Source organism: Myodes glareolus, chromosome 13, assembly GCF_982192425.1.
Source record: "Myodes glareolus chromosome 13, mMyoGla1.1, whole genome shotgun sequence".
Classification (NCBI taxonomy): Eukaryota; Metazoa; Chordata; class Mammalia; order Rodentia; family Cricetidae; genus Myodes; species Myodes glareolus.
Window position 1 is genome coordinate 27,413,447 of NC_142038.1, and position 15,805 is coordinate 27,429,251.

Below are 15,805 nucleotides of genomic sequence, written 5' to 3' on the forward strand. Positions count from 1 at the left end.
GGTTTCCAGCTCTGGTCACCTTGGGAGAGAGTATATCCACCCCTTTGGAGCTAGTGAAGCTGTAGCAACTTCTTTGGCTTGTGGAGGAGGCCTTGCCCCCCCCCCCCCAGCTGTTCCTACTGACTTTTCTTAGTTAGTGGGCCAGAGTATTGGGTATAGGGACTCAGAATAACTCGGGCTTGGCCAGCAGTCCTGTTTGGAGGATTCAGGATATAGAGGAGACCCTAGGTGATGCATTGGTCTCTTGGGCTGCTCTGACTTACTCTGTAGCAAAAGCTCCTGGGACCTTATGTCTTAACCATGTGCAAGGCAAGAGTAATGCCACCGTGTACTGTCAAAAGTATATCATGTAGAAAATTGTCACCAGGTGGTGGTGGCACATGGATTAAAGAATCCCAGCTCTCAGGAGGCAGAGGCAGGCAGATCTCTGTGAGTTTGAGGCCAGCCTGGTCTACAGAGCTAGTTCCTGGGCAGCTTTTCGTTGAGACAAACACTGCTAGGGTCCAGCCCCTGAGCCCACAGTGTCAGAATTCTGAGTAGCACAGAATGATGGAGACCTGCCCAAGTGACCCGGGAGGCTAGAAGTGGTGATGGGACCGAGAACTCTGGGCTGCAACTTGAGCTTTCCTGCGCTGGGTCAGAGGCGGAGTTGTTGCTCACTTTCTTCCCCAGTGTTCTTGTCTATGTGAGAGGCGGGTGCGACAGGGAGACATTTTCGAGGGGGCTGTGGAAGGTTTTTTTTACACATGTAGTCAGCACACAATTATCAAAGGCAAGCAGAGGCGTGGAAAATTCTAAACAAAGGCTGCACCAGAAGTCACTCTGGCAGGCAGTAAACCTGCTTAGTCAGCCGCCACATGCATACACAGCATACCCAGAGTTCCCCCCATCTGCCTCTTGCCCCAGCAAGGACCCACTGTATGTCCACAGACAGGAGCTGAACAGCAGCCCGTAGGACCTTCTCTCATGTTATAAATCCACAGGTCGTGGCAAAGGACACCATTGCTTTTCTAGCTTGTTCTACAGTGGGAAATGGACCTTACGGGACTGTGACCTGGCCGAAACCTTACATTAAACTGAGTGACTCACGTCCTACCTGTTGTCCCCTCCATCTCATTAACATTCTGGGGACACTGCCCATTCCCCAACTATGACTGAGTGGAGCTTTTGGTGTGAGGACATAGAGCAGGGCTGGGAGTTAGAGGTGAGATCCCTGTTTAAGGCATAAGCATTGGAGGTGGATGGGCAGAGTGACCCCTGGGCCTCAGCTCCCCATCTGTGTAGTTGTAAGGAGGTGCACCCCCTCAGTTCTCATATATTGTATAAGATCTGTCCCTCAGCTTTCCAGACCTGTGACCTCCGAGACCTGTGATCCACAGGTAGGAAAGAGGCCTCCTCAGGCTCCACACCTCAGAAGCCCAAAAAGGCCAAGAAAAGCTCCTGGACCCCAGCAACACCCACACAGGCTCTACAGGACAGCATCACCCAGCGCCTCCGGGAGCAGCCCTGGCCCCTGAGTGAGGCGCAGGTGCAGGCCTCTGTGGTGAAGGTCCTGACAGAACTGCTGGAGCAGGAAAGGCAGAAGACCACAGAGATCGTCAAGGAGAGTAAGAAGAAGGGCCGGAAGCGGAAGCTTTCGGAGAACCAGTTAGCAGCTGGAGCCCCAAAGAGCAAGAAGAAGCATCTGGTGGATGGAGCAGGTGCCATCACCCCAGAAAAGACTTCCAAAGCAAAATCCAAGCTAGACAAAGCAAATGCTGATGGCAAGGGGAAGGGGTCACCTGGCTCCCGAGGGGCCAAGGAGAAGTCCAAAAGTGAGCTGGGGTTAAAGGTTGAGAGCCGAGAGCAGAGTGACTCAAAGAGCAAGAAGGACAAGAAGAAATCCAGTAAGAGTAAGTGACTGCCTTCCTGGATATACACTGCGGGCGCAGAGCGGGGGTGGCAGGCCTCTTTATCTCACTCTCCACAAGGAATAAGAACCTGGGAAGTGGTTTTCCAGAGCGACAGGCATCTGGTGGCAGAGCCAAAAGTAGTTTGCAGAGCGCTTGGGCCAGTGCTGCAGCCCTCCCCACAGCTCGGGAGGCCCCTTACAGGGCCCGGCATTTACACCCACGTTAGCCTCGGGCTTTTAGAAAGCATAAGCTCAACTCCACTTCACGAGGATGGAGAACAGGGAGCACTCCTCTCCAACCTAAGTTACACAAGAGGTACGGAACGTGCCTCTGTCCTCATCCGGAGCCGTCTTTCCCCTAGAATGCAGTTCCTCAGGGAAAGCAGCCATCTGTTGCCCTCCATGCTGGAGCCTGCACCCGGTGGGCCTTTCGAGTCATCTTGCCAACCCTGGGCAGTGGGAGTATTTTGTTTTCATTTTCTTTAAGTGGAAAACAGACCCTGAGAAAGAAAGGCCAGTTTTGCAGGCTGACCTCGAACTCACAGAAATCCACCTGCCTCTGCCTTCTGGGCACCACCACACCCAGCATGGAAATCCACCTGAGCACTGCCTGCCCATCGTGACAGGAGTGGGGGAGAAGAGATAGCCAGCCCTGTGTGAGGGTCTGCTGCCCCTTGATGTCCAGAACCTATGGGGCTCTGGTCTTTTTATTTTAAAATGAATGTGGGGGAAGAGGTTCTTAAAGTGAATTAATTCAAGAGTGGATCTATAACTCAGTGATAAAGAACTTGCATAACTAGTATTTTGAGGCCCTAGATTGTGTGGTCCACAGGCACCTGAAGGGTATCCTGGCCCCACCAGGGCCTGTTACCCCGTGGTGTAAGAGCGGGGAGTTGTCTGGCCTCCTGACATCGACCCATTTGGTGTCAGTATCTATTGCTCAGGAAGCTGGCTTTCTTCCCTCAGAAAAAAAAGACAAGGAAAAAAAAGAAAAGAAGAAAGGCAAAAAGACCTCAGCCAAAGACCCTGAGTCAACACAGAAGAAAAAGAAAAAGAAGGTAAGATTGAGTTCCTGGGTGCTCCTGAGCCAGAAATTCAAACACTTCCCATTCCAACGCCCAGACCTGGCCATGCCACCTTCCAGTCTCAAGTTTTAATGGACCTTGTGAGAAAGAGCAGGGGAGGGTGACAGGAGAGACCGACATGGGCAGGAAACTCGGTAGGCTCTGTCCAGCTTCCAGGGGCGAAGAAAGGTATGAGCAAGTGCCTGACCTGCCTGGCCTGGCCAGGAAGGGGTGCTCACTGAAGAAACAGCCGTCCGCTTCATGAGACAAAGGCTGTTTGGCCTGGGGCTGGTAGCACAGGAAAGCCTAGCAGTGGGAGCTACAGGAGTGTGGCTCCTGAGACAGCCCATGAGTTGAGGACCCACAGCACTGAGACCTTGTTGTCCTTCTCTCCTCACAGAAGAAGACAGCCGAGCCTGCCGTGTGAGGGCCAGCACAGAGAACAGGTACCTGACTTTGTTCTCGCCTTTCTGGATAGCTCGGCAGACCCAAGGAGGGAGCTAGAGAGACAGCAACTCCCTTCCCCGGGGTCAGTGGGACTGAGGGGCACTGGTAGCAGGTACAGCAGCAGCATGCAAAGGATGCCCTGAGCAAATCTGCTGCTTCTCCCTTGACTTCTTCCTCCTGACCTGGTTTGTTTTCTTCTCCCAGAGTCTTGTCAGAGTGTGACTGTTCCCAGACCTCTGACCTCTGGCCAATGTAATCTGGGACTGGACTTGTTAACTTGCCCTCCCTCAACAGAAGATGATGGCCAGCTCCAGCATGTACTGCCAGCCAAGCCGGTGAACCTACAAGGGGGCAGCAGTCCCGGGAGGAAGTGGGATGAAACACGCCCACCTCCTCCGAGTGCTGCATAAGATGTGTACAGTATATATATTTTTTTAAGTGACTACCTCCCTCCTTTCAAATCCAACATACCCAAAGGCCTCAGACCTCCATCTCTCTGCTGCAGACCCTCAAGGTCCTGCATGCAGTCCATCCCGTTCCCTGGATCCCAGGCTTATCCCGAAGCCTTGTCCTATCAGTTTTCCAGCTGTTTGGGTTTTTTTTTTTTTTTTAAGAACTCAAAATAAAAGACTTTAAATGTAAAGATTTGCATTCCCCCATGCGTCTGTCCCCGAAACTGTTACTGACTAGGAAAGACTGGTGACCTGGAGGAGCACAGGTCAGCACTCCGGGCTCCTTACAGCCTGTGTGCCAAGGCCTATGGTACTGTGAGTCGGACAGTTTGCTAAAGAGAAAGCCTGGGCGCTGATGGAGGGAGGGCTCCCTGGAGGAGATGGCCTCTGAGCCTGAGGAGAGCTGCAGGTGGGTCAGGTGCCGGAGTTGATGGCTCAGGGGCCTTTGGAAGTTTGGGGGTTAGGATGGTGTGGAAGGAAGGAAGACATTGGTGGCTGGCATGGGAAGGGTAGAAGAGCCAGGAAGCTAGGCCGCGAGTCATCCTCTATCCAGGGAACAGTTCTGTGTTGGTGAAGGCAAAAAGTGAGCAAAGCTGACGGCGGCATGTATTGGGACAGTAACTGGGGTAGACGGAGAGAGGAGAGTGGCAGTCAGTCTGACTTTCAAACGCTACCTCAGCCTAGAGTTTGGGAGCGCCAGAAGTCGAAGCATTCACCTCAAAGGCCAGAGGCCCTGGGGACCCTGTGTGCAGAGCCTTGTGACACACCACCCGACATGGACAGCCATTCCCTGCTTTCCAACTGTTGGTCTAGATCAGACTACAGAGAAGGCTCTCAACGGCCATGCTGAGCACTCACAGAAGTATTTAAACTTAAAAAGGAACACTGTCACTCCTGTTCTTTCTGGACTCCTGGGTGGTAACGGGTCTGCTCCCTTTTCCGGTGCCAGTGGACTGGAGCTGAATAGCCAAGGGTCCTGCACAGACATGCAGCTGGTGGCAGCCCCGTCTGCATCCATTCCTGACACCCAGGCCCGTGTCCGTTGCCATCTGTCATCACACTTACGCTGTTCTTAGTACAGAAATGGAATTGGGGACCTGAGGAATGGAAGCTGGGACAGGATGAGCTGTGCTTTTCAAACTGGGCAAGAATCTGTTCTGAATGTTAACCGGGTAACTGGGTGTCTGGTCCATCACCCTGGACTCCTCGGGTCCTGGGTACCCAGGTGATTAGGGTTAAGGTTGTCGTTGACTTTCTTAGAGTAAACTGATTGGATCCCAACAGAAGAGCCAGGAGCAAGAATGTTCTACTTACTACCTTTTATTGTCACATGAGCCATGATCCTACAGGCTGCTGATAAGCTTGGCTGAGCAAGGGACCTGGGGGTTTGGCAGGAAGTGAGGAAGGGTTGCTGGGAGGAGGGCCTGGGTTCTTCCTTGAGAAGACAGCAGAGGTGTTCAGTGTGGGTTAAGGGTTGAGTACCCCTTATCCCTGTCTGTGGGCCTACATCTCAAAGCCCCACATTGGAGACTGCTACTGGGTCAGAAATGGGGGTCCACCTAGCATTGCCCACTTTGAGCTTTTGTGTTCCTTTAGATAGGGCTGGGCAGCAGGGCCCTCCAGCATCCTCATTCTGTTCTGATTTTATTTGCCGTGTCCAGGGATGGTGACGCAGAACCAGCCTCAAGCCCCAAGGTGCAGGGAAACAGGAAGTGGGATGTGACCGGCAGGAAAGGCAGGAAGGCTGGGGCACCACAGGAGAGCAGGAAAGCTGCCGCTGTGCAGAGCCAGCCTCTGTCTTCACATGGCTGGGAAGGGAAGCAGACATTAATATGGTTGGCTCTCCTGTTGGATCTGCCTCTTCCCAGCATCTTGGAACTGCAGAGCAGTCAAGAGACCCCATTTCCCCCTGCTGGTCTGATACTCTGTTTCCAACCACCAGCCCATTCTGTAAAAGCCAGCCCAGTATTATGGTGCACCACTAAAGTGTGGGTGACCCTCTCCACGGGTCCCCTTACCTAGGCCCAGATCCTGCTTGCTCACACCTAGGCCAGAAGATGGGTCTTCCAGGTCCAGTGGCTCTGCAAAAGAATCATCATGCTAGCCTTACCCCAGCACACACTTGGTTGCCATTGTGCCCAAAGGCATATTCCCCAATGAATATGGGGAATATGGTATGGCCCTGAGCCTGGGAAAGGAGGCACCACAGTATACAGTGTGGTTAGGGGGTACGGTGAGATGGGGGGTGGGGTGTAGGAGAGCGTGTGTGTAGGAGAATGTGAGAGGAGAGCAAGGGACACACAGGAGGGCCAGATGTATGACTACCAGTGGCTGTCCTCAGGGCACAGCCAACCCATGTCCTGACCCCGTGTTTACTAGGGACCTCGGGACCCTCAGCCTTCCTAATGCTTCCTGGTGCTTTAGATTACTGACATAGCGGCCCCTGCTTACCACTGCAGTTATGGCGCCCGCGGCTCTTGGTGTGAGGGACCTCAGTGCCGTTGGGGAACACACACCAGCAGTAGCCAGTGCTCCCGTAGCACTGGAGCGGCATATAGTTACCGTTCTCATCGCACTTGGGACGGAACGCACCCGGATGGACAGCAGGGATGTGGCTGACCTCTTCCTGGCACTTGGTCAGCACTGAAGCTACAGGCATGATGAAGACAGTGAGTGAGTGGGCTCCGGGCCAGGATCTCAGCAGAGCAGAGGCCCACACACCACTGCCATGGGCCTAGTGCCTGTCCTAATTGCTTGCTTTATTTTCTCCCATGGCACAGATGGGGAAACTGAGGCTGGAGGCTGAAACCAGGAAGGTTTCCAAAAAGGAAAAGCATGGCTGGAGTCATTTGCCTCAAAATATTACTTCCAGCACTCAGACTTTATTACAGTTGGTGACTACTCCTGTGATTCTGGTTCCTGGAGGACAGTAACAGGGACACCTTTGGGAACCTGACCTTCCTGTTACCTGGATGACCCAAGTAGAAATGGAGGTTGTCATTTGTTGGGGATGCTAGAGAGGGGGATCAAAAATTAGCTAGAAGTTGGTTGAGATCACAGGCGAGCTCTCTTCTGTATCAGAGAAACAGGTCTAGAGAAGGATGGGCCATTGGCCTTCCATTGGTGGGACAGAGAAGCCCAATGGGACAGGCTTGTCCGGCTGTCCGGCTCTGCACAGCAAGTTAGAGACAGCGCCAAGGTAAAAACAAATCATCCCCCATGCTTTAGGTCTCCAGCCTCATGTGCTGGCATGGCTGGTGAGGTGAGATGTGCCTAGGGTCCTGGGCATTCACTGACTCTATGACCTTCTGCTCCTCAAGTACTGAGGTGTGGTGCTGGGGAGGTGTCCTTCCGAGGACCCACGCCTGGTATGTTTCGAGTTGGTTTTGCTCCAAGACAGAGAGACAAGAGACCTCTATACTCGGTATGTGTGTGAAAGAACAGACCAACGGACAACATGTCAGGGTTTCCAAACCCTGAAGGCACAGACAAGAAGACACAGTGAGCTGAGAGGATGGGGTTCTGCAGCAAGTTCCTTTAAGAGTGCTGGGGGCCTTAACTTCAGCAGCTCCAGGGGGCCCTAGCACCCTGAGACTCCCATCTGGTACCTTTAGGTGGAGCGTCAGTGGGCTTCTCCTCCAGGGAGTTCTTGCTCATCTCAAACAAGAGCCATTGTTTCATCCAGCTCTCAAAGACCTATGGGAACAGAGGCAGGTCATCAAGGTCAGGGGTCAACACCGCACCCTACTGGACTTTACCCTGATGACAAACTTGGAGGATCAGACAGGCCCAACATCTGGAGTCCAGCTGCAGCCTGGGTGCCTCTTGAAGACCCACGGGGTTTTTGTGGATTTCAAAGGCCCCCTGTAGCCCAGAGAACAGCTCCCCTAGCCCGCCCACCCCTTGCCACTCTCTAGTCCTGAGGCTGCGGTGGAAAGAGGTGAGTCAACGGAAGCTGCTCACCTTCCAGTCCAGACCATCCATGGACTTCTTAAGATGCTTCAGGTTCTCCGGGAAGGTCCCCTTCAGCTCTGGGTACACCAGGGGTCCAGATCTCTGCAGATTGGCAGGGCAAGAGGAAAGTTACAAAGAACTCCATGATAGGCAAGGGGAAATGTGCACACCATGTGCTAAGGAATGGACGTTTGCCGCAGCAAGCCTGGATCTTGGCTTTGGTGACAGAGAGCAGGGGTACGGGCCACCCAGCGGTGTAGCTCCTGCCAGGGTCCAGACCAACTTTACCAGCACCACTGATTTTCTCCCTACAGATGCCTGCCTGTTTTGAAGGTCTCATCTCCGAAGACCTCCTGACCACCCTAGCTAGACTGGGTCCTCTGCCTGTCCTCACAGCCAGCTGCATCTCCCTCACCACCTGGTCACTGGTGTGTTAAAGTTGCTCCCCTGCTGTAGACTGAGAACTGTGTAGTACCCAGTACAGAGCAGGTGTGTGGTATATTGATTTTGGAAGGAGAACGTGATATTATGACAAGTCACATGCAAGACTTGGGCCTTAATTTTTCCACCTCAAAAGTGAGGAGGTTAGACCCTGGTGTAGCTACACACACCTTTAAACCCAAAACTCAGTGGGCGGAAGCAGGCAAATCTCTTTGAGTGCAAGGCCAACCTGGTCTCCATAGCACAGCCAGTTCCAGGGCTACACAGACACTAATCTGAAGACAGGAAGTGGGTTGGACTGGGTGGAGTATTTAATGACCACCTTCTATCCCTTGGGGTGAGCGGTGCTGAATTTATAGTGAGCCTAGCATGTGAGCGAGGGTCAGGGTCCCACGTAGAACGGGACTGTCCACCAGCTCTGACACTCACCAGGAGCAGGTGCATCACGTGGTCCTGGGTCATGTTGCCATACTTAGTAACATTCTGCACAGGCTGTGGGAAGAGGAACAGGGTTAGCAGCACTGGCTGAGAGGTGGGAAGGGCAGGGAGGGGCAAATGACAGCAGCTGGAGTCTAGAAAGCGTCAAGTCTATGTGCTCACCAGCTCAGCTCTGTCACCTAACATGGGAGCTCCAGCTATTCACTCCCTTTCTGCCTCCATGTCCCCACTGGTCTGGCTGGCATAAGCTTTAAGATTATAATTTAATTACCACATTTCTCCCTTTTCTTTTCTCCCTCCAGTCTCTCCATATGCCCCTCCCTGCTCTCCTCCAAATTCATGGCCTCTTTTTTATTCACTGTTATTGCTTGCATATATGTTTATTTATGTATATACTATATATTCCTAATTAAAGCCTGTCCAGTCCATATAATGCTACCTGTATGTATATTTTCAGGGTTGACCATTTGGCACTGGACAACCAATTGGCATGCTCTTCCCTGGGGAAGGTACCAATAGTTTTATGAGTAACATTGCTGTCAGAGGCTTGGAGGAGGCAAGAGACCCTACGATGCTGTGGAGGGTAAGAGGCGCTTTGTAAGCTGTGGGACTTGTCCTCTCCCATCTGGGTAACTTCCGTCACCCTGGCAAGCCTCTCTGAGGTGGCCCAGCTCCTCCCCAGCAGTTAAGACCTTGCTTCCTTGCCAGCCGTTACACTTTGCCCCTCAGCTTTGGCACCTGCTCTCTGCCTAGACCAGCTACCATTTCCTTCCTGCCACCTTCCTTACCCCGTGGAGCATGTTTTCCATGGGCAGTGGCCGCATCAGCAAGGGGGTAGCCATCCGCATCTGGCTGACAGGTTTAGCAGCTGTGAGGCAGGGAGGACACAGACAGCATGAGTCCAGGTCCAAGGGAGTAGGGGGCCCGGGGTTGAGATCTGGATCCCGGGAATGGGGGCGGGGAGGCTAGATGGAGAAATGGTGGGGCTCGTGAGGCGAGGGACACGCACATTTAGGAAGCTTCATGCGAAGGCTCTCCAGTTGCAGGTTCTGGGAGGTGACGGTCAGCTTGTCTAGACGGCCCTGCTGCTGGTACAGGAAGTAAGCCGTGGTGGCCTGCCCAGCCAAGAGCAGAGCCACCAGGACAGAAAAGCCGGTGTACAGGGCCCCGCGGCTGCACCTGTCGTGGAGAGGGAGTGAAGGTAGGATCCAGAGTTGGAGGCTGGCTAGGAGTGGGGACATATTGCCCCACCCATGCCCTTTCGGACTTCTGTCAAGCCTTCGCCGCTACCCTGGCCACAGAGGTGTGTGTGAGGACATCCCTCTGCCCCTGGCCCCAGCTGACCACCAATGTCCTTCCCGGGAAGAAATCAGATCTACCTGGGGCCCAACTTCTATGGGGGAAAAAAATGAGCCAAGTTCCTACTCTGGGTTTTGGTGTCCCATTTGTATAGTGACAGGTAAAATGGCCTGTCCTCCCTCTTTGCTCAGGATCCCTCTGCCCTGGAGATCTGAGGAGGAGAGCTACCCTCAGGAGAAAAGGATTTGGTTTTGTTTGTGTATTTATTTATTTATTTTTTATTTTAGTTGGCAGAAAAAGATAGGTGCTTTTCCTGTGTAAGAGGAAGAAGGGTTTCCATCCCAGGTGTTATCCCCAGGCCCTGCAGTGACGTCAGGCTTAAAGAGAAAGGGGAAGGCAATGTGGCGCAAAGAGTGTGCATCCCTGAAAAGGAGAAGAGGAACCTAGACATCCTACGGGAGCTGGGGGGAGGAGCATCAGGTGCCACCCGCTTCAGGGACACAGCCTCTGTGCCAGTCTCTGGGAATCTCTGGACAAATCTCCACCAGTCTCCTAGCTTCTGTCATGCGTCACACGAGTCGTTTTCACCGCAGCAATTCTAAAACGTGGTTCTTCCCCAACCCGTGGGTGTGGGTGTGGTATGTGTAGTATGTGTGTGTGATGTTTGTGGTGGGGGGTATGTGTGTGTGGTGGGTGTATGTGGTGTGTATGTATAGTATGTGGAATGTGTGTGTGTATGTGTGTGTGTGTATGTGTGTAGTATATATGGTGGGGGATATGTGTGTGTGTGGTGTGTGTGATGTGTGTTTGTGGTGTACGTGTATAGTGTATGGGGGGGTGTATGTTATACGTGGTGGGGAGGTATGTGTGTGTATGTGTGTGTGTGTGTGTGTGTAGTGTGGGGGGGATGTGTGAGATGTGTGTATTGGTGTGGTGGGTAGTATGTGGGAGGGGGAGAGTTGTGGTATGTACTGCATGTCCGTGTTCATATGTACATATGTGTAGAGACCAGAGGTTCACTTCGGATGTTTTCCTCAATTGCTCTTCACCTTGTGTTTTGAGGCAGGGTCTCTCACTGAACCTGGAATGCAAAGATTCCACGAGACTTCCTCGTCAACAAACCCAGGGACCCTCTTGTCTCTGCCTCCCCAGCACTAGGATCAGCACATGTTCTTCAAACAGGTGCTCGAGATTCAAACTCAGGTCCTTGTACCTGTGTTGCACGAACTTTCTCAGCTGAGCTGTCTCCCCAGCACAGTTCTCTTTGAGACAGATCTTCCTATGGCCATAGAAGCACCTTGTAGTGATACCCAATCGGGGGGAATTCAGCAGCAACATAGATGGCTAGGCCCGGATGAATGTGTCATGCTTTTGGGTGGCCAGACCCTCAGACCTCAGTGATTGCTTACAGTTTGACGTTTTGACTACTGTCTGGGGCAGGGGATGGGGGGTAGAGAGGAGGTGGGGTGTGGTGAGGGTGCATGCTCGTGTTACAGTATGGAACATAAGGATCATAACTCCAGACCTGGAAAGTTCCCATCTGTTCTTCCCCCACTTAGCCCTTAGATGGAAAGAATTATCAGTACTCTGCTGTTGTTTGAACTTGTCTCTTAAAATTCCAGTGTTTTGCCAGGCAGTAGTGGCACATGCCTTTAATCGCAGTACTTGGGAGGCAGAGGCAGGTGGATGTCTCTGAGTTTGAGGCCAACCTGGTCTACAGAGTGAGTTCCAGATCAGGCTCCAAAACTACAGAAAAACCCTGCCTCAAAAAAAAGAAAAAAGAAAGAAAGAAAGGAAGGAAGAAAGAAAGAAAGAAAGAAAGAAAGAAAGAAAGAAAGAAAGAAAGAAAGAAAGAAAGAAAAAAACTTCCTGCCTTTCCAACATTTACAACCTGGCAAGAAAGTCAACATCAGGTGTCAGCACCTTGATCTTGGACTTCCCAGCCTCCTAACCTGTGGGAAATAAATCTCTGGACACATATCTCCCAGTCTGTATATAGTACACAGTATTTATAGTAATATATATACATATACAGTATATATATTTTATATATATATAAACATATTATATATCTATATATATAACAGTATATTATAGTAGTTCAGACTAAGACAGACTCCATTTGAAATTTTCATAATCAGTCTTAGTCTTGCCTATTCCAGCAACCAGGAAGGGAGATTTAGGAAACGCCAGAAGACCTGTCTGCCTAGTAACTTATGACGTCACAGACACAGCTAATTCTCATTAGCTCTCTGCTTGCTGACTCTGTGTTTTCTAAGCTGACAGCTGAGCCAAGGAAGAGTTGTTTTGGAAGGAGAAGGCAAAAACTCTTTGTTGGGGAAGGGAGGTCAGACTAGGATGGGGGTACGTTCAGCTTCTTGGCCTTCTGAAGGAGAATGGGGGTACGCTCAGCTTCTTGACCTTCTGAAGGAGGACGTAGCCTGGGCTCAGGGTCCTCTGCTGCATTACCTGCTTGGGTGACTCGCGGAACCCTGTGCTCAGATCTGGTAGATGGGAGCAGGTAGCGGTAATTGGCTTCCCAGCTCTTCCACTGGCCTAACTCTGGGGAGTGTGAGGGAGCAAGCCGACCTTTCTGCATGTGAAATATGTAAAAGCTTGGGATGAGAGGTTATTAAATAACACAGAGATGGAGGGGACAGCAGTGGTCCCAGCACTTGGGAGGCAGAGGAAATAGGATCCCAGAGTTCGAGGCCAACTTGGTCTACAGACTGAGTTCCAGGACAGTCAGGGCTACAAAGAGAAACCCTGTCTCAAAAAACAAAACAAAACAAAAACCTAAATAAATAAAAATAATGTAGAGATGAAACACTTGGCTCCAACACCTAGCACATTTACTCTATCAATAATACTTCAAATCTAGCATCTGCCCTCCTTCCTCTTTTATTGAATTTACTGTTATTTTGTTTTTATGAAATGGTCTCATGTAGATGTGGCTGGCCTTATATTCCTGATCCTCCTGCCTCCACTTCTCAAATGCTGAGATTATAGGCTTGCACAATCACACCCAGCCTCTATGTCTCTAGATCCTCTGTCTGGCCCTTGGTTTTGAGTGAGTGCCAACTCTGTCACCTCCTGGTTTTACTTCCTCCTTTGTACTTCCGTCTTATGTAATTAAGGAAAAAAAAAAGGTAACTGACTAAAGTCAGAAGCCAATCAGAATTATCAGGAATCATGACACAGATGTTGCCAGGCAGAAGTGTTCACGGAAAATGCCCCATGTCAAACCCTGCCTGGAATGGCCTGAGAGCTTAAGGCACCGTCTCTGAACACAGCCCTCCCTGAGTGGCCTGAGGTCAGGGGGCTCCCAACTCCCCTCTCCACAAATGAGGCCTCTAAAGAACCCACATAGGAGAACAAACTCAGACGAGTCATGGTTCAAATGCTCTATCCAACACTCACTAGTTGAGACAACCTGTTACTTACCAAGATGGATTCAGATTCCTTTTGTGTAAAAATGGGGGAAATTCTGGCCATGATGGCACACAACTTTAATCCCAACACTTGGGAGGTAAGCAAATATCTATTAGTTTAAGGCCAACCTGGGCTACACTGTAAGTTCCAGTCAAAGTTACATAGTAAGACCAGTCAGAAAGAAAGAAAGGGGGGGCTGGAGACATGGCTCAGTGGTTAAGAGCATTGCCTGCTCTTCCAAAGGTCCTGAGTTCAATTCCCAGCAACCATATGGTGGCTCACAACCATCTGTAATGAGGTCTGATGCCCTCTTCTGGCCTGCAGGCATACACACAGACAGAATATTGTATACATAATAAATAAATAAATATTTAAAAAAAAAAGAAAGAAAGAAAGAAAGGAAGAAAGAAAGAAGGAAGGAAGGAAGGAAGGAAGAAAAGAAAAGAGCAGGACACCTTTAATCCCAGCACTCAGGAGACAGAGGCAGGTGGATCTCTGTGAGTTCGAGGCCAGCCTGATCTACAGAGTGAGTTTCAGGTCAGGCTCCAAAGCTACAGAGAAACCCTGTCTCGAAGAAAAAAGAAAAAGACAAGAGCAGGGGGAAATAATAGAAAAGGCCAACTCCTAGCTACAGCATCTGTAAGAATGAAGGTCATGTCTGTAGCTTGATTATGATTCCAATGGCGGTCAACGCCATCCGAGACTGCTGAAGAGCGTACAGAAGGTGGACTGTACCTGTTGCCATTAAGCTGTGACCCAGAAAGAGGCTGTGACCTTTCTGTAGTCACCTACGACAGCAGTGAAAGTTGCCTTGGAAGTCCCCACTGCTCTCCTGATCTATATCTGGTTACCTTCTTTCCAGAACACAGTTCCCCTACAGTCTCTCAGAGGCTCTCTCAAATCCCCTTCTGCCTGGAAACAGCTGACGTCACTTCTGCTTTTGGTCCCCATAGACAGCAAACAAATGAGGTTTGAGAGCTTGGGGTAGGGGAAGGAGCACAAGAGGGCAGGTGAATTCTAGTCCTGTTTGGGTTTTTGGAGGGTGGAGGGTACAAGAATGGGGTCATCTGGGGTCTGGGAGAGGAACTGGGGATGGGGATGGCTGGGGCAGCCTCTTGCTACAGAGCGAAGGAGAGATTCGCAGATGGGTCTGACCCCACTACAGCGCTAAGCCCCTGCCACTCATGTAACAGGTTTGGCAGCCACTGGGATGGCAGCCAGCATCCACACACAAAGAAAGGCTAATCCTGTTTCAGGTATGGACGCGGATATGGCCAGACTGTGATTATCTAGGCTCCTACAAGCCCTCTGGCCCTTAAGGAAAGACTGAATTGCTTCTATTATCCTCAGAAATGGTTTCGTCACTGGCATCGGAACCTTTCCAAAATCCGAGGCTACGAAAGCAGACAGATCTATTGAGGAAAAGTGAGAACTCATCCGAGGGAGGAACACTATGGTCTTAAGTCTCGGCCTAGAGTCATGGCCCAGCTGCATAGGGTCTGTGAAACTCTTGAGGAGTGAACCCAGGGCTCTCTTCACACTTACACACCCTCAAGGAGCCCCTCGGTTTACAGATGGGGAAGTCAATACTCTTAGCAGGTGGGGGCTGGGGGGAGGGGTTCAAGATTACTCAGAGCCAGGTGTGATGGTGCACTCCTTTAATCTCAGAACTTTGGAGGCAGAGGCAAATGGATCTCTGTGAATTCGAGGCCAGCCTGGTCTACAGAGTGAGTTTCATTATGAAGAAAGCCAGGGCTATATAGAGAGAGGCCCTGCCTTACATATATATTTATATTTCAAAACGTCAGTGTTTAAGGCAGCCTTCCCGCACGCAACTCAGTGCCATGTCCCTTCCCAGGCCCGTACTCTGTGCCCACCAGAATTGAGGGCTCCCTGCTGGTACTCACACATACCTTTCTGGGGCTCTAGGGCGCTGGCCCAGCATGGGCAGCTGCTCATGGTTAGAGATGAGGTCGCGCTGGTCATCCATGTCTCTGGCCTCTAGTCTTCCCCACAGGTGCTGCTGCTGCTGCTGCTGCTGCTGCCTCCGCTACGGGTCCTTCTCTTCGTCTGGGACCCTTGAGCCCCGGGATCACCTCTTGAAGCTGGTGTTCGGAGGAATCTGATTCGTCCACAGCAGGTCACTCCGCCCACGTGGTAGATGTGGAAGTGAAAGCCACAAATCTGGAAATACCCCACTCACTCAAAGCTGCCCTCCCTGGGCAGGATGAGGGGGAGTTCCCTAACCAGGTAGAAGTCCAGAGTAATCTTATTGGCTGGCCAGGGCTCTGGTCACTTGTTTCTAGGCAGACCTCTGGATTCATTCGGCTCCTTGGATGCTTCTAGAAACAGGCAGTCTCCCTAGACAAGAAATCGTTTTGAAGCAG

The 15,805-nt window shown here is 51.3% G+C and overlaps 2 protein-coding genes across 9 annotated transcripts in view; one reads left to right on the plus strand and one right to left on the minus strand.

Moving 5' to 3' along the window:
- Positions 1-3,786, plus strand: part of Tcof1 (treacle ribosome biogenesis factor 1) — a 31,644-nt gene extending 27,858 nt beyond the window's left edge. For 5 of the 7 annotated variants that reach the window (XM_048419045.3, XM_048419046.3, XM_085699810.2 and 2 more), the window contains 4 exons: positions 1,380-1,892; positions 2,858-2,949; positions 3,356-3,401; positions 3,607-3,786. In XM_048419045.3, coding sequence (XP_048275002.3) covers positions 1,380-1,892; positions 2,858-2,949; positions 3,356-3,382 — 632 coding nt within the window. In that variant the 3' untranslated portion in view covers positions 3,383-3,401; positions 3,607-3,786. Of the gene's footprint in view, positions 1-1,340; positions 1,893-2,857; positions 2,950-3,355; positions 3,402-3,606 lie in introns of those variants that run through there. The other 2 variants (XM_087896034.1, XM_048419048.3) reach the window with 2 other exon arrangements.
- A 1,372-nt stretch (positions 3,787-5,158) lies between these two features.
- On the minus strand, positions 5,159-15,528 carry Cd74 (CD74 molecule). Of its 2 annotated transcripts, XM_087896035.1 has the most exons (9): positions 15,332-15,528; positions 9,697-9,866; positions 9,476-9,555; positions 8,679-8,741; positions 7,818-7,910; positions 7,463-7,550; positions 6,306-6,503; positions 5,873-5,935; positions 5,159-5,662 (listed from the first exon to the last, which is right to left on the minus strand). In XM_087896035.1, the coding sequence occupies exons 1-9, from the start codon at positions 15,406-15,408 to the stop codon at positions 5,655-5,657; spliced, it is 840 nt and encodes a 279-aa protein (XP_087752161.1). In that variant the 5' UTR covers positions 15,409-15,528; the 3' UTR covers positions 5,159-5,654. The 2 variants fall into 2 exon arrangements, with proteins under 2 accessions (XP_087752161.1, XP_087752162.1); XM_087896036.1 differs by lacking the exon at positions 6,306-6,503 and having other exon boundaries at positions 15,332-15,516.
- Positions 15,529-15,805: the final 277 nt, after the last annotated feature.

Coding starts and splice junctions, on each gene's coding strand:
- Cd74 (XM_087896035.1), bottom strand. CDS start 15,408: ATGGATGACCAGCGCGACCTCATCTCTAACCATGAGCAGCTGCCCATG. Junction 9,867..15,331: donor CGCCCTAGAGCCCCAGAAAG/GTATGTGTGAGT, acceptor TCTCCACGACAG/GTGCAGCCGCGGGGCCCTGT. Junction 9,556..9,696: donor TCGCATGAAGCTTCCTAAAT/GTGCGTGTCCCT, acceptor CCTGCCTCACAG/CTGCTAAACCTGTCAGCCAG.